Source organism: Trachypithecus francoisi, unplaced genomic scaffold, assembly GCF_009764315.1.
Source record: "Trachypithecus francoisi isolate TF-2019V2 unplaced genomic scaffold, Tfra_2.0 Lachesis_group20, whole genome shotgun sequence".
NCBI classification, from domain to species: domain Eukaryota; kingdom Metazoa; phylum Chordata; class Mammalia; order Primates; family Cercopithecidae; genus Trachypithecus; species Trachypithecus francoisi.
The window spans coordinates 45,044,653-45,070,141 of NW_022681466.1; the positions used below are offsets into that span (position 1 = coordinate 45,044,653).

The 25,489-nt window shown below is 42.8% G+C and overlaps 2 protein-coding genes across 9 annotated transcripts in view; one reads left to right on the top strand and one right to left on the bottom strand.

Moving 5' to 3' along the window:
* MYL4 (myosin light chain 4) overlaps positions 1-18,197 on the bottom strand; it is a 40,381-nt gene extending 22,184 nt beyond the window's left edge. The window contains exon 1 of the mRNA XM_033184122.1: positions 18,182-18,197. The gene's annotated coding sequence lies outside the window, so the exon portion shown is untranslated. The remainder of the gene's footprint in view (positions 1-18,181) is intronic.
* Positions 18,198-18,266: 69 nt separating this feature from the next.
* The window catches only part of CDC27 (cell division cycle 27), a 506,999-nt gene continuing 499,776 nt past the window's right edge, over positions 18,267-25,489 (top strand). For 7 of the 8 annotated variants that reach the window (XM_033184104.1, XM_033184105.1, XM_033184106.1 and 4 more), the window contains exon 1: positions 18,267-18,432. In XM_033184104.1, the coding sequence (XP_033039995.1) occupies positions 18,406-18,432 (27 nt within the window). In that variant the 5' untranslated portion in view covers positions 18,267-18,405. The remainder of the gene's footprint in view (positions 18,433-25,489) is intronic. The other variant, XM_033184107.1, reaches the window with a different exon arrangement.

Here is a 25,489-nt window from a genome sequence, read left to right on the forward strand (position 1 = left end):
CTTCCCCCACCCCCACCCCCACCTTCTCTTCTAAATTCTAAGAAGCAAAATGTTAAGTCTGCATGGGCACAGAGCTATGAGGTTAGAAAGCTGGGAAAGCCGAATGGGGTTCCGGAGGCATCCAAAATCACGCAAAGACTGTGGACTCTGGAGGTACGCAGTGATGGGTCTGAAGCCTGGTTTTGCCACGTTCTAATCTAGGCCTGAGTGGCCTCAGGACCTTTGAGGGTAAACATTTCCTTTTCAAATTGTCATGAGATTTGTATGAAATAATGTGAGTAGGGCACTGCAAACAACCCCTGCCATGTAGGAGACATTCAAAGAGATTCATTTCACTTTCCTTTGCCCAGCAGGTTGAAGCTACAGCTGCATTCAGGCTTCCAAGATTTGGAACTTCCAGAGAGAGGTCCACATGAGAAAGGGACAAGGTAAGATGACAGTGGCTGAAGGGATTTTAAGGTGTGGGATTAGGAACGATGAAGAGGTGGAAAGGAATGGAAGTGGGGGAAGGGCAGCCGCTGGGAACTCACGGTGTGAAATATTTGTGGCTCAGAAAGCATGTGGCAGGTCTCTAGGGCCAGGCAGCCTGTCTGACGGAGAACACTCAGAGAAGGCATGCCCAACCACCTGAAACCTGAGGCACAGGTGCCCCAGCAGGGGAGAAGACGCTCCTCAAATCAGTTTCGGATTCGTTTTCAGCAGCCCCAGTGAAAAAAGTGCCTGGCACTTCAGAAACAACTGGAGGAGAGCTGTGGTTTCAGGCAAAGAGCCATGCGTGAAGAAGCAACATGTCAACCCCTGGCCTTGTTTTTACTAAAATTCATGATGCCACGCTTCATTAGAGCCCAGTAACTGGAGTCCGAGTTTCCATCTTCTTATGGTCTTCATTCCGTTTCATGGCCAGTGACTTTCACCTTCAAATCTTACCAATCGAGAGAGTATCCTTCCCAGGGCCTATGACACAGACTTGCCCTACAAAATGTGTTGACCCATGAGAGCCAAGGAAAGAAGATGTAGTAGTGTGAAGAGGCAAGTATGGCAGTGGGTACTGGCAGCCAAATAACTTTCTCTGGGAAGCATCTGGTGGTTTCTGAGCCAGCGTTGCTGAGGCTCACCCAAATGCTCCCATGAGGGACTTCCAATTCAGCAGATTGAAAACACAAGACAGAATTTAACACCAACCGGTTTACATCAGATGTCAAATTCAGACATAAATGCACAAAGGAGAAGTGACATCAGCCCTCATTTGGGCTGAGCTCACAAACACTCACTCCTCTTCCTCCCTTCATCTCTAACCACACAGAGCCTGCCTGTGTCCTGCTCAGAGAGAGATCCATTAGAGTCTCCTGCCTGGGAAATGCTGCTGACAGCTAGCCTGGCTGTTAATGCCTTGTTCCTGTCACCCTCTCTCTCTCTCTCCTCTGACCAATGTCTCATAAGTCTGGACATCACAGGGCAATGCCCTGGCCAACACTATGTCAATCGTCCCCATAGAGAGTACTGGGTAATTTGGGCTTTACTGCAAGGCAGAGGTTAAGAAGGCTGATTCATGAATCAGACTGCCTGGTTTAGAGTCCTGGCTTAATTAGTTTACTTCCTTTTTTTTTTTTTTTTTTAGACAGGGTCTCACTTTGTCATCCAGGCTGGAGTGCAGTGGTGAAACATAGTTCATTGCAGCCTCCATTTCCCTGGTTCAAGTGATTCTCCCGCCTTAGTCTCCCAAGTAGCTGCGACTACAGGTGTGCACTACCACACCTGGCTATTTTTTAACTTCCTTATGCTTCAGTTTTCTCATCTGTAAAATGTGACTGTTATAACGACAAGGTAGTTGTGAGGATTAAATGAGTTAATACAGATGGCACACGGAGAACAGTGTCTAGCACAAAGCAGCTACTCAAGATCTTTAAGCTTGGATCCTGATTGAACTGCTGTGATTATGGCTCCCTATCCCAAGATCACCTGCACAAGAGTTACAAAGAGAAAATACCAAGAAATGAAGAAAACCTCGAGAAACCCCTTGGGTGAAGGAGAGGGCCTTGTTTCAAATTGGTGTGTGTGGTAAAAGGGTGGCTTTGATTAGAGGCAGGATGTGACCAGGCAGAGCTGTGGAATGATTGAAAAAAGAAAAAGAGCTCTCAGGGTTCTGATCTCTTGTTTCCTCCATCACTGTCTTATAACAAACAGTGCTACTCCCTCACTTGCCATGTGGTCCAGGTGTTGGTAAGAGTAACAGCAAAGTACTGGAGATGCACTGTGCTTGTGATCAAAACAAGTAAGGGGGCAACCCAACTTTAGACAGATGTTCCCCCTCCTTAGCCCTCTAAATGTCCAGGGCAGGTGAACTACAATCTAAGAAGCATTTCGGCCACAGACGCGGTGGCTCACACCTGTACTCCTAAGGCTCCTTTTCCCAGGCAGGAGGGCAAAGGGTGAAGCCCTGCATGAAGAGTTATTTTATGAGGCTGGGCCTGATGGACTTGGGAGTTTGGGGGCCAAGGGTTCTCAGTTTTAGGGCTCATTCACCCCAGCCTTCAACCTCTAAGCTCAATGGCACTAGTATGCATTGTTGGACAGAACAACCTATACGGCCAAGGACAAAATAACAAGACACCTGAATAGCACAACTAATCTGAAAGGATACAACTTACTTGATTACACAGTGTAACTTAAGTGGAAATATGACAACAGATGGACCAAGATTTTAAAAGTAGCCCAAAAATCATGCTAAAAGAGGTAAAGGAAAATATTACTAATATGACACCTGGACAAGAAAATGTAAAGAACAAACAGAACGGCCGGGCGCGGTGGCTCAAGCCTGTAATCCCAGCACTTTGAGAGGCCGAGACGGGTGGATCACGAGGTCAGGAGATCGAGACCATCCTGGTCTACATGGTGAAACCCCGTCTCTACTAAAAAATACAAAAAACTAGCCGGGCAAGATGGCGGGCGCCTGTAGTCCCAGCTACTCGGGAGGCTGAGGCAGGAGAATGGTGTAAACCCGGGAGGCGGAGCTTGCAGTGAGCCAAGATCCGGCCACTGCACTCCAGCCCGGGCGACAAAGCAAGACTCCATCTCAAAAAAAAAAATAAAAAATAAAAATAAATTTAAAAAATTAAAAAAAAAGAACAAACAATATCAACTATAAAAAGTATAATAGATGAAATAAGAAAAAACATTTTTAAAAAACAAGCAGGCCGGGTGCGGTGGCTCACGCCTGTAATCCTAGCACTTTGGGAGGCCGAGGCGGGCGGATCACGAAGTCAGGAGATCAAGACCATCCTGGCTAATATGGTGAAACCCTGTTTTTACTAAAAATACAAAAAATTAGTTGGGTGTGTTGGCAGGCACCTGTATTACCAGCTACTCGGGAGGCTGAGGCTGGAGAATGGCATGAATCCGGAACGCGGTGCTTGCTGTGAGCCAAGATAGTGCCACTGCAGTCCAACATGGGGACAGAGCGAGACTCTGTCTCAAAAAAAAAAAAAAAAAAAGCAGATATCTCATGTATGAAAAAGTAATCACCAAAATAAAGCACACAATAGATTTGAAAAGTGGCAGAATAGATATAGCTGGCAAACCAATTAGGGAATTGAAAAACAAAAGAGAGAATATCTCCCAGAAAAAAAAAGAGGGCAAAGAAATAGAAAACATAAAAGAAAAGCTAAGAGATATGGAGGAGAGTACGTTTATATTTAATTGACAATTTTAAAAAAGAGATATGAAGGATAGAAGTCGAAATGTTTTAGCCCGGTATTCCCAGCACTTTGGGAGGCTGAGGCAGGTGGATTACTTGAGGTCAAGAGTTCAAGACCAGCCTGGTCAACATGGTGAAACCCCGTCTCTACTAAAAATACAAAAATTAGCTCGGCATGGTGGTGCAATTCCAGATACTCAGGAAGCTGAGACAAGAGAATTGCTTGAACTAGGGAGGCAGCGGTTGCAGTGAACCGAGATTGCACCACTGCACTAGAGCCTGGGCAATAGAATGAGACTCTGTCTATAAGTAAATAAATAAATACATTTAAGCTTCAAGGAAAGAAAACATCTCTGACTTATCTAGACAGGTGCAAGAATTTATGCTCAAATTGAAACCTTTCACAATACAAATCAATACACATTATTTCAACCTAAGTATGCAGAAGATTCTAATTGTAATAAACAGAATTATGTAAATTGGCTACATAAACAAAAAAAGTGTAAAGAATGCTTTGTTGATATTAATAGATTTAGAGTTGCTTTGTGTTGATATTAATAAATTTAGAGTTGCTTTTTCAATTTATACAATACCTCTTTGAATTTCATGTTAATAATACTGAGTTGACACAAGACTTAGTGAATTCACTTAACTTGGACAGATGTAGTTTTAAAACTGACATGTTTTTGCTTCAAAGTCAAGTCAATTCTGCTAAAATAAATACGACTAATATGACTAATATGAAGTAGTTTTGTCAGTTTGCATGTAAACATTAAAGAAAAATACTTTTTTGATATTTGATTATTAGAAAACTTTTAAGTATGCTTGCAACAACTTAGGTATATAAATCTACTTTTTCAACTGTGCATTTTATGAAATCTAAATACAGATTAAGTGTTTATAATGAAAATTTACCATCCAAACTGAAATATTCTATAACAGTAAAATACATACTGGATTTCGAAGTGCAAAAAAAGAATGTGGGCCAGGCATGGTGGTTCATGTCTGTAATCCCAACACTTTGGGAGGCCAAGGCAGGTGGATCACTTGAGGTCAGGAGTTTGAGACCAGCCTGGCCAATGTGGTGAAACCCTGTCTCTACGAAAAATACAAAACTTAGTGGGTGTGGTGACGAGTGCCTGTAGTCCCAGCTACTCAGGAGGCTGAGGCAGGAGAATCATTGAACGCCTGAGGCAGAGATTGCAGTGAGCCAAGATCGAGCCACTGCACCCTAGCCTGAGCAACAGAATGAGACTCGTCTCAAAAAAGAAGAAAAAGAAGAATGTAACATATCTCATATTGATTACATGTTGAAATGACAACATTTTGGGTGTATTGAGCTAAATATTATTAAAAATTTTAATAATACACACATACTAGAAGCATTACCCATTATCTGAGAACACATATAAACAAAAAAATGCACATTAAAAATATTCAGTAATTGCCTAGAGTGGGTGTGGTTTGGATGGATGGGGCAATGAGATAAAAGAAAATAAATAAGTAATCTGGCCAGGCGCGGTGGTTCACGCCTGTAATCCCGGCACTTTGGGAGGCCGAGGCAGGTGGATCACCTCATGTCATGAGTTCGAGACCAGTCTCACCACATCGAGAAACCTCGTCTCTACTAAAAATGCAAAATTAGCCAGGTGTGGTGGCGCATGCCTGTAATCTCAGCTACTTGGGAGACTGAGGCAAGAGAATCACTTGAACCTGGGAGGCAGATGTCTCAGTGAGCAGCGAGTGTGCCATTGCACTGCAGCCTGGGCAACAAGAGTGAAACTCTGTCTCAAAAAATAAAAATAAAAATAAAAATAAAATAAATAAGTAATTAAAGTAATTAAACAAGAAAGGTCTTGCATGGACTACTGAAGAAAGAAGGCCATAAATCAGGAAAATTATTAACCCAATTCTCTGTATATAAAAATCCTTCCCACCAAGGAGGGAGAAAATAAAAGCAATGAATAATCTGAAGGCTCAATAACTCATAAGGCCCAGAACACCAAAAATGAAAGCAGAAAAGGAGGGGACAGGTGTCTAATATCAAAGTTCAAGGACCACAGTAAAACTAGCTATCACAACACTTTATTTGTTACTTATTTATTTTTTGAGACGGAGTCTCACTCTGTCACCCAGGCTGGAGTGCAATGGCTCGATCTCGGCTCACTGTGACCTCCACCTCCCTAGTTCAAGCGATTCTTCTGCCTCAGCCTCCTGAGTAGCTGGGATTACAGGTGCCCACCACCATGCCCAGCTAATTTTTGTATTTTTAGTAGAGACAGAGTTTCACCATGTTGGCCAGGCTGGTCTCAAACTCCTGACCTCAAGTGATTCGCCTGCCTTGGCCTCCCAAAGTGCTGGGATTACAGGCATGAGCCACAGCACCTGGCCAACACTTTAAATCATCCTCTCAAACTTCATTTCCTTGACTGCTTTAGTGTAGGTGGAGAATGCTATATGTTCGGCCTCATTGCTCAATTGTTTAAATGGTTGAAGCTCATTTCTGTACTGCAATTAAGGCAGTGCTGTCTAGTGATGTATGTGTGAACTGAATTCTGTGAGAAGGACACTGGGAGGGGGCCTGCCTAAGGTGGGTTAGAGTCTACCTAGGGATCTAAAGCAGAGGGCAGGATAGCTGGTGTTTGGCAGAGATTTATAGTTGCAAAGCAGCAGAGAGCAAGTTGGAATCCTCACCAGTCATCCAAACTGCATCATCCCAGATATGCTAACAGCTACAAGGACCTTCAGAGGTTCAGAGAGAAGGAGGTGACTTGCCCAATGTCATATTGAGTTATGACCGACCTGAGACTAGAATGCAGCTGCTAAGACAACTGTGGGAGCTGGCAGAACTGATGCAGGGGTTCTGTCAGGGAGAAGCCTAGTCCCCAAGGGGGCAAGGAAGCAAGGAGACATCAACGAAAGAGATGGCCCTGGAACCCACAGCATGAGTAGCTCTCAGTGAGCAAAAAGAGCCCAAATCCTTTCTCAGCAATTGGGGATATATTTTTAATGCTAAAGGTTATTCTCTTTTTTCAGTTTCCCCTTCCATCGACTTCTTTGACTTCTTGAATTCTGACTTCCTCTCTAGCACACCACCAGTGACTTCCCTGTGACTAGATCTAGTGTGCTTGTTTCGGGCCTTCTCTGCTATGCTTGTAACACCAAAGTTCTGCCACCAGCTCTCCTCTCCCTCATTCAGATTACTCTCATTCATTCATTCAACTAACACTTATTGAGGCCAGGCATGGTGGCTCACACCTATAATTCCAGCACTTTGGGAGGCCAAGGCAGGTGGATCGCTTGAGCCCAGGAGTTCGAGACTAGCCTGGGTAACATAGCGAAATCCTGTCTCTACAAAAAACACAAAAATTAGCCAGGTATGGTGGCACATGCCTATAGTCCCAGCTATACCAGAGGCTGAGGTGGGAGGATCCCTTGAACCTAGGAAGTGGAGGTTGCAGTGAACCGAGATGGCACCACTGCTTTACAGCATGGGTGACAGAGACCCTGTCTCAAAAAAAAAAAAAAAAAAAAAGAGTTTACTACAACTAACATGTATTGAGCACCTACAGTATGCAGGTCCCTTTTTTTTTTTTTTTTTTTTTTTGAGACAGGGTCTCCCAAGAAGCTGGGATTACAGGTACACATTTGTTAATGTAATGCCTTGTAAAATCTTTGTGAAACTCTTTATCATCATATTAAAAGTACATATTTGTATGTCTGCATCCTCTAGACCAGACAGTGAGCTCCCTGGGGCCAGGGATGGTCTCTTATTCATCTTAGTAAAAGTACCTGCAGGCTGGGCACAGTGGCTCATGCCTATAATCCCAGTACTTTGAGAGGCCAAGGTGGGAGGATCATACAACTGAAAGAAAGAAGGTGCACAACTAAAAGATGCTTTTAGTTCTGCCTGAAAACTCTCTCTCCAGTCCCAAATTCTTTCCTTGTTTGTTTGTTTTTGTGGGTTTGTTTTGTTTGTTTGCTTTGAGACAAAGTCTTGCTCTATCTCTCCAGTTGGAATACAGTGGTAAAAAATTTTTTTTTTGTGAGACAGAATCTCGCTCTGTTGCCCAGGCTAGAGTGCAGTGGCGCAATCTCAGCTCACTGCAAGCTCCGTCTCCTGGGTTCACGCCATTCTCCTGCCTCAGCCTCCTAAGTAGCTGGGACTACAAGTGCCCGCCAGCACGCCCGACTAACTTCTGTGTTTTTTTTTTTTTTTCAGTAGAGACAGGGTTTCACCTTGTTAGCCAGGATGGTCTCGATCTCCTAACCTCATGATCCACCCACCTCGGCCTCCTAAAGTGCTGGGATTACAGACGTGAGCCACCGCGCCCGGCCATAGAGTGGTATAATTTTAACTCACTGCAACTTCGAACTCCTAGGCTCAAGAGATCCTCCCAGCTCAGCCTCCCAAGTAGCTAGGACTAGAGGCATACACAACCATGCCCAGCTAATGTTTTTTATTTTTTTGTAGAAATGAGGGTCTCGCTTTGTTGCCCAGGTTGTTCTCCAACTCCTGGCCTCAAGTGATCCTCCTGACTTGAACTTCCAAAGTGCTGGGATCATAGGCATGAGCTACTGCGCCTGGCCAAGCTTCACATTTTCAATTAACCTTTGGATATTTCTCATTTGAGGCTCTCCAAACTCAGTCTGGTTTAAACCTACATCAGTCTCTATCTCCCAAATCACGTATCTGTAACAAAAACAAAGTCTATTCAAGACAACTACACTGTATACTTAATACTAAAATACAATCAATCTGTGTTTAATCCCTTGCTCTGCAATTTACCCAGAGAAGAAAATGAGGCTGCTTAGAGCCTAGTTAGAAAAGAGAGAAGTAAATAATCTATTATTTGGTGGGCATCCACTCCAGATGCTATAGATATTTTTTATCTAGTAGTCAGGTATATACGTCACTTCTGAGAAAAAAAAGAGACAATAGCCACTAAGATCATTAAATTTACTCTTTTTGTTCTAACTCTGTACTCAGTAAGCAGTCTTCTTATTAGAAACTGAATGCCTTCAGGACAAGGAATTGGATAAGAGTATTTCTCATTTTAAATTAGTAACTCAGAACTGTTTAAATTTTCTATCTTTTTTCAGATTCAACCATCTAGGATCCTAGAATAGTGAATATTGAGAGTTGCCCAGACTCCCTGGCAGCCTCTCTGCTGCATTCCCAGCCCCTAGTCTTTCTCTCCTCCGATGCACATAATCCTCAGCTGTTAGCATAATCTTTTTCAAATTCTGGTCTCATGAGGTCACTCTCCAGCTCAATCACCATCAACAGCTCCTTCGGTCTATTTTATCAAAATTAAAGTCATCAGCCAGGAACCCAAAGGTTTTTATCATCTGTCCGCAACACCACCATTTCAACCAAGCTTATAAGGCCTCCAGTCCAGACAAGCTAATTTGCTTACAGTCTCCTGCCTTTATTACAGATGCTCGCCACCATCAGTTGACAATATCAAGTCAAAAATGCATTTAATACACCTAACCTACCGAGCATCATAGTTTAGCAAAGCCTACCTTAAACGTGCTTAGAATACTCACCTTAGCCTACAGTTGGGCAAAGCCATCTAACACAAATCCTATTTTATAATAAAGTGCTGAATATCTCATGTATTGAATACTGTACTGAAAATGAGACACAGAATGGTTGTATAGGTATTTGAAGTACAGTTTCTACTGAATGCATATTGCTTCTACACCATCGTCAAGTCAAAAAATCGTAACTTACGGGCTATCTGTAGTTTATTTCCCTGTGCTTTTGAGTCAGCCCTAGTCCCCCTAGTCATAGGCCAGTTAGCACATCTCAGAGCTCATCTCATTCAAGATGCATTTTCTGAATAGTCTCAATACTTCAGATACTGCCTTGACTTTAAATCCCTTAAGGATTTGGCCAGGCACTGTGGTTCACGCCTGTAATCCCAGCACTTTGGGAGGCCGAGGCGGGCAGATCACAAGGTCAGGAGATCGAGACCATCTTGGCTAACACAGCGAAACTCCGTCTCTACTAAAAATACAAAAATTAGCCGGGCGTGGTGGTGGGCACCTGTAGTCCCAGCTACTTGGGAGGCTGAGGCAGGAGAATGGCGTGGACCCAGGAGGCGGAGCTTGCAGTGAGCTGAGATCATGCCACTGCACTCCAGCCTGGGCGACTGTGCGAGACTCCGTCTCAGAAAAAAAAAAAAAATCCCTTAAGGATTTATGTGCAAGACCAGCATATTCTCTGGGCTCAGAAAGGGGGAGTCAAAAAAAAAAAGGCATCACGTTCAGATCAGTGAGATGAAATGAAGTGACCAAGTCATTCAATCATCAGATATTTCAAAAACATTTATATATTTACAATATTTTAGCGAAACAACAAGTTCAAAATACAGTATTTTAGCAAAACAACAAGAGCAAAAAATATTTATATATTTTATAATATTTGTGCAGGGCACTGAACTAGGTGATGGGGACACAATGTTCAAGCCAAGGTCCCTGCCTTCAATGCAGTTTATATTAAACAAATATGATTAAAATTACCATACATACTATGAAAGAAAAGAACAAAAATGTCATGAGAGAGAATAACAGGGTAGAGCTAAGAATTTAAATTAGGTAGGTCCAGGAATATTCTGAGGATGTGATACTGAAGCTGAGGCAAAAATAGAAGCTGTGAGGCCCCTTAGGCCTAGGCCTGTGGCCATCAGTTCTTGTTGGGCAGAGTAAGACTCAGAGCCACCCTGGATTCACCAGGAGGAGAAATAGAGTCTACTTCTTAATGGGAAGAGCGGCAAAGTAGCACCACAAAAGGCATGTGCCATGGGAGGGGTTTTTGGGTCATCTTTGGAAACAATCTACCACGCTAGGTATGAGACGAGAGTATCTAAGATTGGGAATGGAAAGAAAAGAGATAGGTAAGAGCTATCACTCTTAAATAAATGTGACCTTTTTAACTGAACACAGTACTCCAGATTTATTCTGATTAATTCAGAATGCAGTCAGACTATTATTATCTGGACACGTCTGTTAAAGTGGACTACAGTTGTATTTACATTTTTTTTTTTTCTCCGAGACTGAGTTTTGCTCTGTTGCCCAGAGCTGGAGTGCAGTGGCGGATCTTGGCTCACTGCAACCTCCACCTCCTGGGTTCAAGCAATTCTCCTGTCTCAGTTTCCCGAGTAGCTGGGATTGCAGGCATGCGCCACCACGCCAGGTTAATTTTTGTATTTTTAGTAGAGACGGGGTTTCACCATGTTGACCAGGCTGGTCTCAAACTCCTGACCTCGTGATCCGCCCATCTCAGCCTCCCAAAGTGCTGGGATTACAGGCGTGAGCCACTGCGCCCAGCCTATATTTACATTTTTTAGCAGTCACAAAACACTGTTTGCTCATGCTAAACTTGTGTGGTCATTTACAAACTCAGCTGTTTTTCACACAACATGCTGCCAACCCAAGTCTTGTATGTGTGCAGCAGAGTTTTATAAATCTAAATATAGGACCTTACCACAGAGGATACATAAAGATGATACTTTGTGTGTGAAAATATGGATCTACAGTCAGCATTTAAAGAGTCAGATGCTTGACACTCTGGCTCATAGGCTTAGAATTTGCCTAAAAGCTTTTTTTTTCTTTTTTTAACCTAAAAAAGAGCATTTCCTGGCTGGGCAAGGTGGCTCACACCTGTAATCCCCACACTTTGGAAGGCCAAGTCAGACGGATCACCTGAGGTCGGGCGTTCCAGACCAGCCTGACCAACATGGAGAAACCCCATCTCTACTGAAAAGACAAAATTAGCCAGGCATGGTGGCACATGCCTGTAATCCCAGCTACTCAGGAGGCTGAGGCAGGAGAATCGCTTGAACCTGGGAGGCGGAGGTTGCGGTGAGCTGAGATTGCACCATGGCACTCTAGCCTGGGCAACAAGAGCAGAACTCCATCTCAAAAAAATAAAAAGGCCGGGTGCGGTGGCTCACGCTTGTAATCCCAGCACTTTTGGAGGCTGAGGAGGGTGGATCACAAGGTCAGGAGATCGAGACCATCCTGGCTAACATGGTGAAACCCCGTTTGTACTAAAAATACAAAAAATTAGCTGGGCGTGGTGGCGGGTGCCTGTAGTCACCAGCTACTCGGGAGGCTGAGACAGGAGAATGGTGTGAACCCGGGAGGCGGAGCTTGCAGTGAGCCAAGATCGGGCCTGAACTCCAGCCTGGGTGACAGTTGACAGTGTAAGACTCCGTCTCAAAAAAAAAAAAAAAGAAGCATCTCTTTTCTGACTGTTGTTGACCAGGCTAATATACCTGTTGTGGTTTCTACTCATCCACAGCAAAGCCACATTGTTTGAAGTACTTTGATGGGCTATTTTGGAGCATTTTTACTTCCTTCTCTGCTCCTAATTGACCTACTTAAACTCATTATTCATCAACCACTTGGGCATCCTGCTGTCATCCATTATCCAATATGTTTGTCTAGTGAGTGCAGTTGGGTTACAACAGCATTATTCCAAAAATGGAATTAGAAAATTATTTTTTCTCCTAAGTCTGCTTCTTGGTCTATTTCATATTCAGTCAGATTTGGAGGCTGGCATTTAGGGAACTATTCAAAAAGCTAGACTTGGTATCATTAGCAAAATGTAGGTCCCACTGAAACATAGCCCAGAATAAGTGTACTCTCCTGAAGTCTTTCAGTCCTTCTTGTCTGTACCCTTCATTTTGTCCCTGTTGCATGTGGTCTTACGGCCTCCTTATCCGACCTTGCACCCCACCACCCCCACCCCACCCTCACCATGTTTACTCCTCTTTGGTCAAATCATCCCCTTCTTTTGGCTTCTCTAATGACACCATCTCCTAGTTCTCCTCCTACTGCTCTGTTTTTGTTTGTTGGTTTGTTTGAGAGAGTCTCGCTCTGTCACCCAGGCTATAGTGCAATGGTGCTGTCTCAGCTCACTGCAGCCTCCATCTCCTGGGTTCAAGCAATTCTCCTGCCTCAGCCCTCTGAGTAGCTGAATTTACAGGTGTGCCACCACACCCAGCTAATTTTTGTATTATTAGTAGAGACGGGGTTTCGCCATGTTGGCCGGGCTGGTCTCGAACTCCTGACCTCAAGTGATCTGCCTGCCTCGGCTTTCCAAAGTGCTGGGATTACAGGCGTGAGCCACCGCACCTGGCCTACTGCTCTGTTTTTAATCGGTTTCCTGTGTAGCTCCTCTGCCAGCCCCTTCAATATTAAGCGTGCTTCAGGTACCTGTTCTAGGCCTTCTTCTCACCCACCCTACACATGCTTCTTAGGCAAAACCTTTCTTTCTTCCTTTCTTCCTTTCTTTCTTTTTGAAATGGAGTCTCGCTGTGTCACCCAGGCTGGAGTGCAGTAGCACAATCTCAGCTCGCTGCAACCTCTACCTCCCAGGTTCAAGTGATTCTCCTGCCTCAGCCTCCCAAGTAGCCGGGACTACAGGCGCACGCCACCACGCCGGGCTAATTTTTGTATTTTTAGTAAAGATGGGGTTTCGCCAGGCTGGTCTCCTGACCTTAGGTAATCCACCAACCTTGGCCTCCCAAAGTGCTGGGATTACAGGCATGAGCCACCATACCCCGCCCCTATCCATTCTTGTGGCCCCAGTTTCTCATCTACAAATGGTTCCAAAATTTGTATCCAGCCAGACTACTTCTTAGAGCTCCAGGCCCAAATGACTAACTGCCAAGAGGACATCATTATCTGCATGTCTCATAGGTACTTTGTTCGGAATGGAACCCCTCATTCTCTTAAAATATTTCCTATCCCAGTTTAAGACATCACCATCTTTCCTTTGCCCAGAGGATTAGATAAGGGTTAGTTAAACAAGGTTTGTACAGATTTCTTTCAGCCTCAACTCTGTCTCTGGTGATAAGAATGGCTTTCTCCTGGTATAAGGAGGGCACCATTCACATGGGAGTTTTATCTCCTGGTCTCAGTAAGAAAAAGAAAGGCCAGAGTGCTCTTCTTGCATATGCTATTTTTCAAGTGTATATTATTCTCAAAATAATCCTTATGCCAAAGTGGCATATCTCAGTGTGGCATATTTTGACTCTACAACTCCAATATCTAGTCACAGTGACCTGCCAATTTTACCTCCTAAATATATCTTCATGTTTCTCCCTGCCTGTATCTTACCTATCTCCAAAAATAAGTCTGATCGTGTTAGGACTCCTCTCCCTCTCTTCCCCCAGCCCCCAAATTCAGGACTTACCTTCAGGTCTGGTACCTGCCTCTTTATTCAGCCTTATCTCACTCATCTCTCGTTTATAGTCCATCTTCCAACTACATAGAATTTTTTTTTTTTTTTTGAGACAGGGTCTCCCTGTGCCACCCAGGCTGAAAGCTTATTGTAGCCTTAACCTCCCAGCTCAAGTGATCCTCTCACCTCAGCTTCCCAAGTAGCTAGGACTACAGTGCATGCCATCACGCCTGGCTATTTTTTTTTTTTTTTTTTTTTTTGAGATGGAGTCTGGTTCTGTCGCCCAGGCTGGAGTGCGGTGGCGCGATCTCCGCTCACTGCAAGCTCCGCCTCCCGGGTTCACGCCATTCTCCTGCCTCAGCCTCCCGAGTAGCTGGGACTACAGGCGCCCGCCACCGCGCCCGGCTAATTTTTGTATTTTTAGTAGAGACGGGGTTTCACCGTGTTAGTCAGGATGGTCTCGATCTCCTGACCTCGTGATCCGCCCGTCTCGGCCTCCCAAAGTGCTGGGATTACAGGCGTGAGCCACCGCGCCCGGCCTGCCTGGCTATTTTTTGTATCTTTGTGGAGACGGGGTTTCGCCATGTTGCTCAGGTTCTTCTTGAACTCCTGAGCTCAAGTGGTCCACCCATCTCAGCCTCCCAAAGTGCTGGTATTACAGGCGTGAGCCACTGTGCCCAGCCCCTTCATGGAACTTTTTTTTTTTTTTGAGACAGAGTCTCACTCTTGTCACCCAGGCTAGAGTGCAATGGTGCAATCTCGGCTCACTGCAAACTCTGCCTCCCGGGTTCAAGTGATTCTCCTGCCTCAGGCTCCCAAGTGGCTGGGATTACAGGTGCACACCACCACGCCTGGCTAATTTTTTTTTTTTTTTTTTTGAGACGGAGTTTTGCTCTTGTTGCCCAGGCTGGAGTGCAATGGCATGATCTTGGCTCACCCCAACCTCTGCCTCCCGGGTTCAAGCGATTCTCCTGCCTCAGCCTCCCGAATAGCTGGGATTGTAGACAGAGACCACCATGCCTGGCTAATTTTGTATTTTTAGTAGAGATGGGGTTTCTCCATGTTGGTCAGTCTGGTCTCGAACTCCCAACCTCAGGTGATCTGCCCACGTCAGCCTCCCAAAGTGTTGGGATTACAGGTGTGAGCCACCGTGCCCAGTCAGGTATTTTTAGTAGAGACGGGGTTTTACCATGTTGGCCAGGTTGGTCTCCAACTCCTGATCTCAGGTGATTCGCCTGCCATGGCCTCCCAAAGACACCCACTCTGTTGCCTCACAGGCTTTGCAAGTACTGCACTTTCTCCCCAGAACCCTCTTAATTCTACTCTTCATCTTAATTCTATTCTTCATCTGACTAGCTCTGCTTATCCTCCAAATATACTTCTTCCAGGCCTTTTCTGCTCCTCTGGGATAGGTTGGCTCTCCCTGCTGTTACTGTAGTGCTACCAGACTTGTCATTACTCCCATCACTCTTTGCTGTAATGACCTGTTTAATTGTCTACTTCCGGTCTAACCTATAAGCTCCATGAGGGCAGAAGCCCTGTCTGCCTTGTTCTCTGTGTATTCTCCACTCTTAGTACAATATCTGGCATATAATGGGAACATAGTATTATTTGTTTAATGAATGAATAGAGTAAACTCACTCTATTCCTAGTGTTATTTTTGTTTGTTAATTGATGTTATAGACTGGTTGCATCTCCTCAAAATTCATATGTTGGAGCTAACCCCTAGTGTGGCTGTATTTGGACATGGGGTCTCTAAGGAAGTGATTAAAGTTAAATGATATTGTAAAGATGGGGCCCTAATTTGACAGAATTAGTGTCCTTATAAAAAGACGCACCGGGAAGTTTGATCTCTCTGTGGGACTTCACAAAAGAAGGGTCATAAGCGGACACAGGGAGAAAGCCAACATCTAGGAAGAAAGCCCTCACCAGAATCTGTTTTGCCAGCACTTCTAGCCTCCAGAACTGTGAGAAAATAAATTTCTATTGTTCAAGCCAGCCAGTGTGTGGTAGGTATGTTGTTATAGCAAGCCCAGGTAGACTCATATAATTGATTATTCTGTTTATGTCTTGTCTCCCTAATGCAAGGGCTAAGTCTTATATTTCTCTATATTGTTCTTTGAAAAACACCACATATGTAGAAGATTCTTAAGAAATATTGACTGAGTGATTAAAGTGAAAGTATTTCTACATATTATTCTTTCTTCCTGAAATACAATTCCCTTACTCTTTGACCAGCGAAAGAGTTAGGTTAAAAACTGCATTCTGAATTAATCAGAATAAATCTGGAGTACTGTGTTCAGTTAAAAAGGTCACATTTATTTAAGAGTGATAGCTCTTACTTATCCCTTTCTTTCCATTCCCAATCTTAGATACTCTCATTTCATACCTAGCGTGGTAGATTGTTTCCAAAGATGACCCAAAAACCCCTCCCATGGCACATGCCTTTTGTGGTGCTACTTTGCCACTCTTCCCATTAAGAAGTAGACTCTATTTCTCCTCCTGGTGAATCCAGGGTGGCTCTGAGTCTTACTCTGCCTAACAAGAAGTGATGGCCACAGGCCTAGGCCTAAGGGGCCTCACAGCTTCTATTTTTGCCCACTTCGTCGTCAGCCACAAAGTCAAGAAGCTGGAGCCAGACTACTGACTGATTAGAGGCCAATGTGAAAAGAGAGGTCAAGTGGAGGAGAAATGAAGGACCCAGCCAGCAGTTAGCACTGACACCCTAGGCATATGAGTGAAGCCATCTTGAGTCTTTCAGCCCTAGTCAAGCCAGTGCTGGTGATGTTCTATAACTGTGTGACTGTCCAATATGGCAGTCACTAGCCACATACAGGGCTACTGAATCCTTGGAATGTGGCTAAGGCACCTGAAGAACTTCATTTTTCATTTTATTTTAACTTAAACTTTAAATTGCTAATGGCTACTTTCTAGGCCAGCATAAAAGTCTGTTACCACTCAAATCATCAGCATAATACCACTGAAGCAACTGGACACAGGGCAACCAAAAATCACCTTAGCACCTGCCCTCTGAGGGACTGTAAGTACATATACAGTGACAAGAGAAGGCGGTGGAGAAGGATGCAGTGTAGCTCTGTCAGCCTTGTTTTTAAAAATGGAAGAAAAAATATCTCCCTCCAACATCACCCAAAGGGAAATTTCCAAGCAATGGAATATATCATGAGTCTCACATCTAGCCTAGAGAACTCCTGACTAGAAGAGTAACACCTTCGAAAACCGTTTTCCTCATCTGCTGAAAAACAAAATTTAAACAGTTCCCTGGTTCACTCTCTTTTGGGGGAGAGGAGGAGCAGAAAGGAAATACGAGAGAGTCTACATTGCGTGCTAGACACGGCCACACTTGTAATACATCAAATTCCCTTAATCCTTTTCTTTCAAACTAAGCAAACACAAGTTCAGAGAGGTTGTAATTTGCCAAGGACCTATGACTAGTTAGTGCTAAAGATAAAATTCAAAACCAGGCCTCTGAATTTCCGACCCCCTACTCTTCCTACCACAGCGGAATGCCTCGCCTATCAAAAATAAAAATTTCTAATGGCCTATTGAGTTTTTCCATGATCTCTTCACCTAAGTAACTATTTCCAATTAATGCCTTCTTAGCAGGCTGATCTCATTTTTCCTTCCTTCACTTTCCTATACTTATTTTTCCTCTGATTCTACCCATCCTTCAAACTCCAGTTTAAACTTTCTTTTCCTTCCATAAAACTTTCCTCATCTTAACACAATTTCCCTTCTGAATTTTTATATTACTTATATAGGCACCACATAATATAGCGTTCTCTGTTACACTGCTTTTCCCTAAATAGACCTTGACCTCCTTGAGGACAGAAGCTATCCTATATCTTTGGAGTGGCAATCTTTCCAAATTTCTTTAGCTTTCCCCAGAGCCGTGAGTAGATACTTCTGGAATGGACGAATGATCTAAACTCAGTAGACAAATACTTGTTGATTCATTAAAGTCTGCCCCAAACTCTGCTGTTTCACCCTTTGCTTTATAACCTACAGCACACCAATTAACCCAGAAGGGCTGAGCGGCGAATCCACGCTGCAGCCCCGCCACGTAAGGCTCCCGGCCCGTTCAGTCACGCCACGCCCAGCCTGCTGGTTGCCGATTGGGCGTGGCCCAGCCCTGGGACGGCCGATTGGGCGTGGTGTGCGTGACTGAAGGCGTGGCTGAGAAGAAAACCTACGCTTTGGGTTAGACTCGGTAGTTTCCGGGAATCTTCGACAATTTCCGGCAACGATTTTCTCTCCCGTCGACCCACCTCGGGTATTTCCGACCTCTTTCGGGCTTTTCCGTCTGGCTGCCGCTCGGCTTTCTCCACTTCGGGAATTTCCGTGCCCCGCTCGGAAGCACTCGGCAATCGCTCGGCCTCCCCCATCCCCCGGTAACGGTCGCTGGTGAGTTTAAATGAGCCGGGGCTGGCCGGGCCGGAGCCGCTACCGGGGGGGCCTGAGGCACTGCAGAAAGTGGGCCTGAGCCTCGAGGATGACGGTGCTGCAGGAACCCGTCCAGGTAATGATAACCCTCTTCTCTGAGGCTTGGCTTGCAGCCTCGGTCGGGAAGCAGCGTAGGGCCACTCCGCGGCCTGGTGCGGCCTAGGCCCGGCTACTTCTCCCGCCTCCCCTGCTGCCGAGTCCTGGCTATCTTTCGTCAGTTCGGAGGCCTTGCCCGCAGCCTAAGCCGTGTTACCTCTGGCCCTACGTTACTTCACCCTTAGTGTGAGCGGCTTCGGCGAGAATAACCGTCTTTCCCGTCCAAGCCAACGTCCGGCCAGCCCTTCCTGTCAGTCCAGGGGCCTGGCTTGACTGGGGTTTGGGAGATGAGGGGCCGAAAACGCACCCCAGGCGCTCTCTTGCCTAAAAGATGATCGAGAAGCACATTTGATCGGAGCTTGTATGATCTTCGCGATGGTAGGGCAAGTTTGCGGAGGTTTTTTTATTTTTGTCTTCGGTGAGAGAGTGGAGGGAGAGTAGGATCGGTGTCTTTAATACTAATTTCTATCTTGGTAACAGACTTCCTATCCCACGTTTCCTTTCTCGGTGAATTTCCCACCGGACAATGACGGTTTGAGAAGACAACTCCAAGCCTCAGTGCTGAGGTGCAAGCACCAATACCAGGGGAGGAGGTGGAAAGGGCATATCTGGGTTGTTTTCATCCTCTCTGATGGAGATCAGGAGCATTTTGTTGTGCATGTTTATAAGGCATTCAGGAAATGAAAGACAGACAGTGGTGTTTGTGTCTGTTTCACTGCCCTTACACCAAGGTATGCATTGACGCACAGTGCTGTGTTGCATTAAAGGAACCCTATTGGATTTTAAGTCTGTGATGCGGTGCCAAGTCATTTTCCCCTCTGACATCTGGAGAAACTGAATCTTTTGTGCCTTGGTAATGGACCAGGTCTGGGAGACTTCCTCCCACCATGTGATCTTTGACTTGATCAGAATTGACCTCTATCAACCGCTGTCATTGAGTCTTGGACTTTATTTTGAAGTTATAAAGCAAACCAATTTTTAGAAATTCCTTCATATTGCCTTTAAAAGGCTTGAGTTATCAAATAGTAAATATTTTATTATGTCACTACTTTCATATTTATTTCATTTTTCTAAACAGCATGAAATACTCATTTCTTCTAGTTTGGCTTCTTCTCCAGCTGTTTACATATAGCAGCTATTAGTGTTTGAATTAATAAAACGTTAAGATTATATCTTATGAAATTTACCTGTCTGTAAGTTGTATCGGTTTTTCTAGAGCTATTTCTTTTTACCAGCATAGTTTCTTTGAAGATTTTTTTTTTATTCTGGCTGTAGATGAGGTAATTATGTAATTTTTTAAGGCTTAACATGAACTTAAATAGATAAACAGATTACTCAAGTTATTTAATTTCTGTTGCATATTCTTGTAATTTTGTTTTAATAGTTAATGATTTTTTTTTTTTTTGGCCTTCTCTGGCCCCAGAAGTCTTCTAAAGTGATGAACTAGTTGCACTGATAGATGATAACCACCATTTAATAATAATTTCAGACTTTATAAAAGCATGGAAGGCCGGGCGCGGTGGCTTACACCTGTAATCCCAACACTTTGGGAGGCTGAGGCGGGTGGATCACCTGCGGTCAGGAGTTCGAGACCTGCCTGGCCAACACGGGGAAACCCCGTCTCTACTAAAAATATTTAAAAATTAGCCGGGCGGGGTGATGGGCGCCTGTAATCCCAGCTACTCGGCAGGCTGAGGCAGGAGAATTGCCTGAACCCAGAAGATGAAGGTTGCAGTGAGCCGACATGGTCCCGCTTCTCTCCAGCCTGGGCGACAGAGTGACACTCCGTCTCAAAATAAATAAATAAATAAATAATAAAAGCATGGAAAAGAAAAGGAATATGTATCCTGTTTCTAGATAGTACCCATCAGGTTTCCTATTTGCCCTTAAAGTACTCTTAGCAGTAACACACTTCAATATTTTTAAGGCCTAAATGTCAAATTTGCTTATTTTTCATACTAGCATTGTCCATTAGATTTTTGAGATAGTGGTAGAAAGTCTTAGGATATAACTAGGTAAAAATTTTGGTTGTATAGTATAAGAAGAAGCCATTCAAGAAGGGATTTGGAGCAGTGAGAAGAACAAGCAACTTTGACTACAGTGATAAAGATCAATGATCAGGGATAGTGCTGCTAATGGGAAAGAATTAGGAAGAGAATAAAAATAGGACAGACATATAAGATACTGTCTTTATTAAAAAAAAACAAAAACAAAAAACTATGATGACCGATTGCATGTATTTGGAAAGCAATGAGAGTAAGTTGGAAAATTGTTCTTTCTTGGAATGCCTCAGAGTTGATGGTATTACTAGGCATAGGAAAAAGTTCACAGAAAAGATGAACAACTGTTTTCTGCATTTTTTTTTTTCTTTAAAGTTTTAGCGTAGAATGGCCAGGCTGATATACCATATATGCCTGAATTAAAACTCCATCTCAAATTACTGCTTCTCAGAAGAGTATTACTTTATATTTGAGTCCTTATAAAAGTCTCAAATATGAGGCAGAAGTTCTGTCAGTTCCTTTATTTTTAATAGTAACTATTTGGAAAGACACACTAGGCTAAGTGACTTCAGTGAGAGCTTTTTGGATATTTATAAAAGTCACCTGATGAAATTGGTTTTTTAAAAAGAAGCAAAAAGATTTTATATAGATTTAGCAATTATTCCCGGGTGAAGCAAGATTTCACAGGAGTGTTGGATGAAGTTGTAAATAAGCCTTTCAAAAGTTGATTTAATAAGCAATATAGCAATTGGGTACTATATACATGATATTGTTTTAGAGATCATTAGATGGTGAAGAAGTACTTTTGGCTGGGGATAAAATGTTCAGGGACAGCATCTAACATGGATTCAAAGAGTAACATATTTTCGCTACTCAATGAGAAATTTAGATTTAATGTACATTGGTAATGAATAACCATTATATGAGCAGAAGAGTTTTTGAACAGAGGAATTATGTAATAAAAGCACCACTTTGGGAATATTAATCTGGTGCTGTTGGAAAGGGAGGACGAGACAAGAGTTAGACATACTAGTAGAATAGTCCAACTGCATGATCACGTAGACCAGGGCTGCTTAATCTGGGCACTATTGACATTTGGGGCAAGCTAATACTTTGTTGGAAGCTGTGCATTGTAGAATGTTTTGTAGCATCCCTGGCTTCTAACCACTGGATGACCCCTCCATTTGTGACAACCAAAAATACCCTTTAGACATTGCTAAATGTTGGGGCATTAGTTGGGAGTAAGAAGGCAAAATTGCCCAGAGAAAGAACCATTGATGTGCATCTAAACTAAATCAGTATCCTGGAAATTCAGTTATAATGTATAATACGAAATTTCAACAGTGACTTTTTTTTTTCTTTATATTTTCTTACATTGTCTGAAGCCTTTGTTATCCATTTCTTTTATGGTCTTTAAAAAAGGCAGCTGACTGGGCACAGTGGCTCACGCTTGTAATCCCGGCATTTTCAGAGGCTGAGGCAGACAGATCACTTGAGCCAAGGAGTTCAAGACCAACATGGCAACATAGGGAGACCCTGTCTCTTTAAAAAAATAAAATAAAATAAAGACAGCTTTTTTGATAAAAACAAGAACACAAAATGTATAAAATATTTAACAAAAACAAGTATAAAGTTTTTTTATAATAAGCTTTCTCTAACAAAAAATTCATAGTGATTAAAGGCTGGGTGCGGTGGCTCACGCCTATAATCCCAACACTTTGGGAGGCCGAGGCGGGTGGATCACAAGGTCAGGAGATCAAGACCATCCTGGCCAACATGGTGAAACCCCGTCTCTACTGAAAATACAAAAAAAATTAGGCAGGCCTGGTGGCGGGCACCTGTAGTCCCAGCTACTTGGGAGGCTGAGGCAGGAGAATGGCGTGAACTCGGGAGGTGGAGCTTGCAGTGAGCCGAGATCGGGCCACTGCACTCCAGCCTGGGCGACAGAGTGAGACTCTGTCTCAAAAAAAAAAAAAAAGAAAAGAAAAATTTATAGTGATTACATTTAAGTCTGAGTACAACTTATAGAGGTTTGTTTATATTTTAAATAATATTTTATATTTAAGAATAGCTAGCTGGTAAGGAATTTTACAACTTTAAACTGTTGTTTATCTTTTAAATTAGTGCACCTGGGGACTAACCCATTAACTAGTCGGATTTCTCTGAAACATTTTTTGGGGGAGATGGAGAGGAGTATTGTTCTTTTTGGCTTCATAACTTTCTTTTAGCAGCATTTTACCCATCTGGCTTTAATTTGTAGAACTCTAGCGGTAATGCACTGGGTGTTGTTCTTTTAGGGGAAGGCCCACACCATCAGTTGGGCAGAGGTGCTGATTTTAGCCCTGTTCATCATCAGCTACTAATCTGTAGTGCGTTAGAGAATAATCTGTTCTCCCCTCAATCCCCGCACAAGAGACACTGTCAGTCAGGATCTTAGAATTGACTGAGCAAAGCGGGATGGAAGCAGTATGTGAGATTCTCTACATAGCAAGTTTTTTCTGATGCTCTTAAGAATTGGTGCTAAAGGAATGATGTTCTGAGCAAAGCTTGATTTTAAGTCAGAAATGGATACAACTCTTGAATATGATACCTTTTTTCCTTCTTTTTTTACCCAGCCCTTGCCCCCATTTCTTTAATTTTAAAAGGACAGAGAAAATTTCAAAATTCTAGGACTTTATGACTTTAGTATATATGTGTGAAATTTTCCTGGTGGTCCATAGTAGTAAAATAGCTGGTAAATCATTTGAGTCTTTTGTGGCTTATATGTTGCAAAAAAAGCAGTTGTAGCAGGTATGCTGGGGAGATGTTATGTAACGGAAACTACATATTTATTGAATTTCTTTATATTAAGAGATTAGCAAGAAAATGGTTTTCCAAGTGCTTAATGTGTGACAGTATACTAGGAGCATTATTAATGGATCATTTCATTTAATCCACAAAACAACTCCAAGAAATAAACTCCATTTATCAGATGAGGAGATTGAGGCTGAGAAAAGTTGAGTATTTCCCACAAAGTCCCACTACTGGAAGTGCTGGCACACAAATTTGAGCATGTCTCCAAACATCAAATCTTTGGTATCTTCGTTCTGCTCACCATTTTCTTTCACTTACAACAAAATTAAACATGTAGGTTCTTAGGAAATCCCAGATTTCATAAAGGAGTAATTAAGTGGTAATTATTTGCATGAAAAAATAATTCTTCTATTTATCACAGAGTTTCTTTCAATAGAGACTCCCAGAGATTCTTAATTATTAGATATGCATCTAGGAATACAAAGAAACTTAATGCTCAGACTAATGTACAAGAGTGTCAACAGCGGAAGACTGCCAGAAGTTAAAGATGATTTGCTTATTCATTCAACATATATTTACTAAGCACCTGCTTTAAAAGCACATAATAGATGCTGGGAGTATAATAGTGAGCAAAAACAGACGTAGCCCCTACCTTGTGGAGTTTATAATATGATGAGGAAAACATCACTCAAATACTCTCCTAAATTAATACATAATTATAGCAGTGGGAAGTATTACAAAGGAAAGGTACTTGGTGCAATTAGAGGGTGTAATAATGGTGCCTAATCTCATCTTTTTCCTTGTATCTAGATAGGAGTGGTAAAATTAGATATCTTTGAGACTTTTTAAAATTTAAGCTATATAAACAAAGGTTAAACAAGAGGTTCTGGAGACCCCAAACTAAGTTCATTACTGTTCTTTCTTGAGGAAATAGAAAAGGCTAAGTCATTTACTACTTTTATTTTTTTAATTATAATTAATAATACTCATTGCAGAATTATTAAACATTTACTTGTTTGTTCAACAAAATTTATTGAGTCTTTACTGTATCTAAGGCATATTAATCACTTAATATAATTTAGATGTACTGGTACGATGTTAGCTAGTGATCAGTAACCAGATTTTACTGGTTTCCATTGTAACCTTATTAAATTGTTCAACAAATTATAAGCTGGTATATGTGCTAAAAGTACAAAATAACACTTGTGTCATGATCAGGTGTGAGATATCTCAAAAGTAGTTTATTACTAAAAATGATTTGACATTACCTAGTAAAGATGAACATATGCATATTCAACAACCCAGTAATTTTATTCCTAAATATATATCCTAATTTGGAGAGATTCTTTTTGTGTTTTTTTGATGTGAGTCTTGCTTCTATTGCACTGCCGTGGCTATTCACAGGTATGATCGTAGCCTTGAACTCCTGAACTCAAGCAGTCTTCCCAGCTCAGCCTTCTGAGTCACTGGGACTAAAGGTTCACACCTTTAGTAGTAAATGGGCTGAAGAGATTCTTTTTTTTTTTTTTTTTTTTTTTGAGACGGAGTCTCGCTCTGTCGCCCAGGCTGGAGTGCAGTGGCGCGATCTCGGCTCACTGCAAGCTCCGCCTCCCGGGTTTACGCCATTCTCCTGCCTCAGCCTCCCGAGTAGCTGGGACTACAGGCGCCCGCCATCTCGCCCGGCTAGTTTTTTGTATTTTTTAGTAGAGACGGGGTTTCACCGTGTAGACCAGGATGGTCTCGATCTCCTGACCTCGTGATCCACCCGTCTCGGCCTCCCAAAGTGCTGGGATTACAGGCTTGAGCCACCGCGCCCGGCCTGAAGAGATTCTTAAACATGTACCCCAGGAGATGAATCTAAGATAGTTGCAGCATTGTTATAATTGGAAAAACAAAGCAAAAAAACAGCCCTAGAAATAACCCAGATGTCCACATGCTGTGAAATAGATAAAATACATTTAGGACTTCGATATATTTATACAGTGGAAATATTATTTATTCAGCAATGAAAACAAATGAACTCTAACTACACACATCAAGAATGAATTTTCAAAACATTGGATTTCAAAAGCAAATCATAGCAGAATGTATACAATATGATTGTATTTATTTAAAGTTCAAAAACAGGGAAAAGTAAATGTTATACTGCTTAGAGATGATATGTACAAATGTATAAAATTGTGAAGAAAACCAAGAGAAAGGTCAAGAAAATTCAGTGTGGTGGTTTCCTCTTTGGGACAGGGA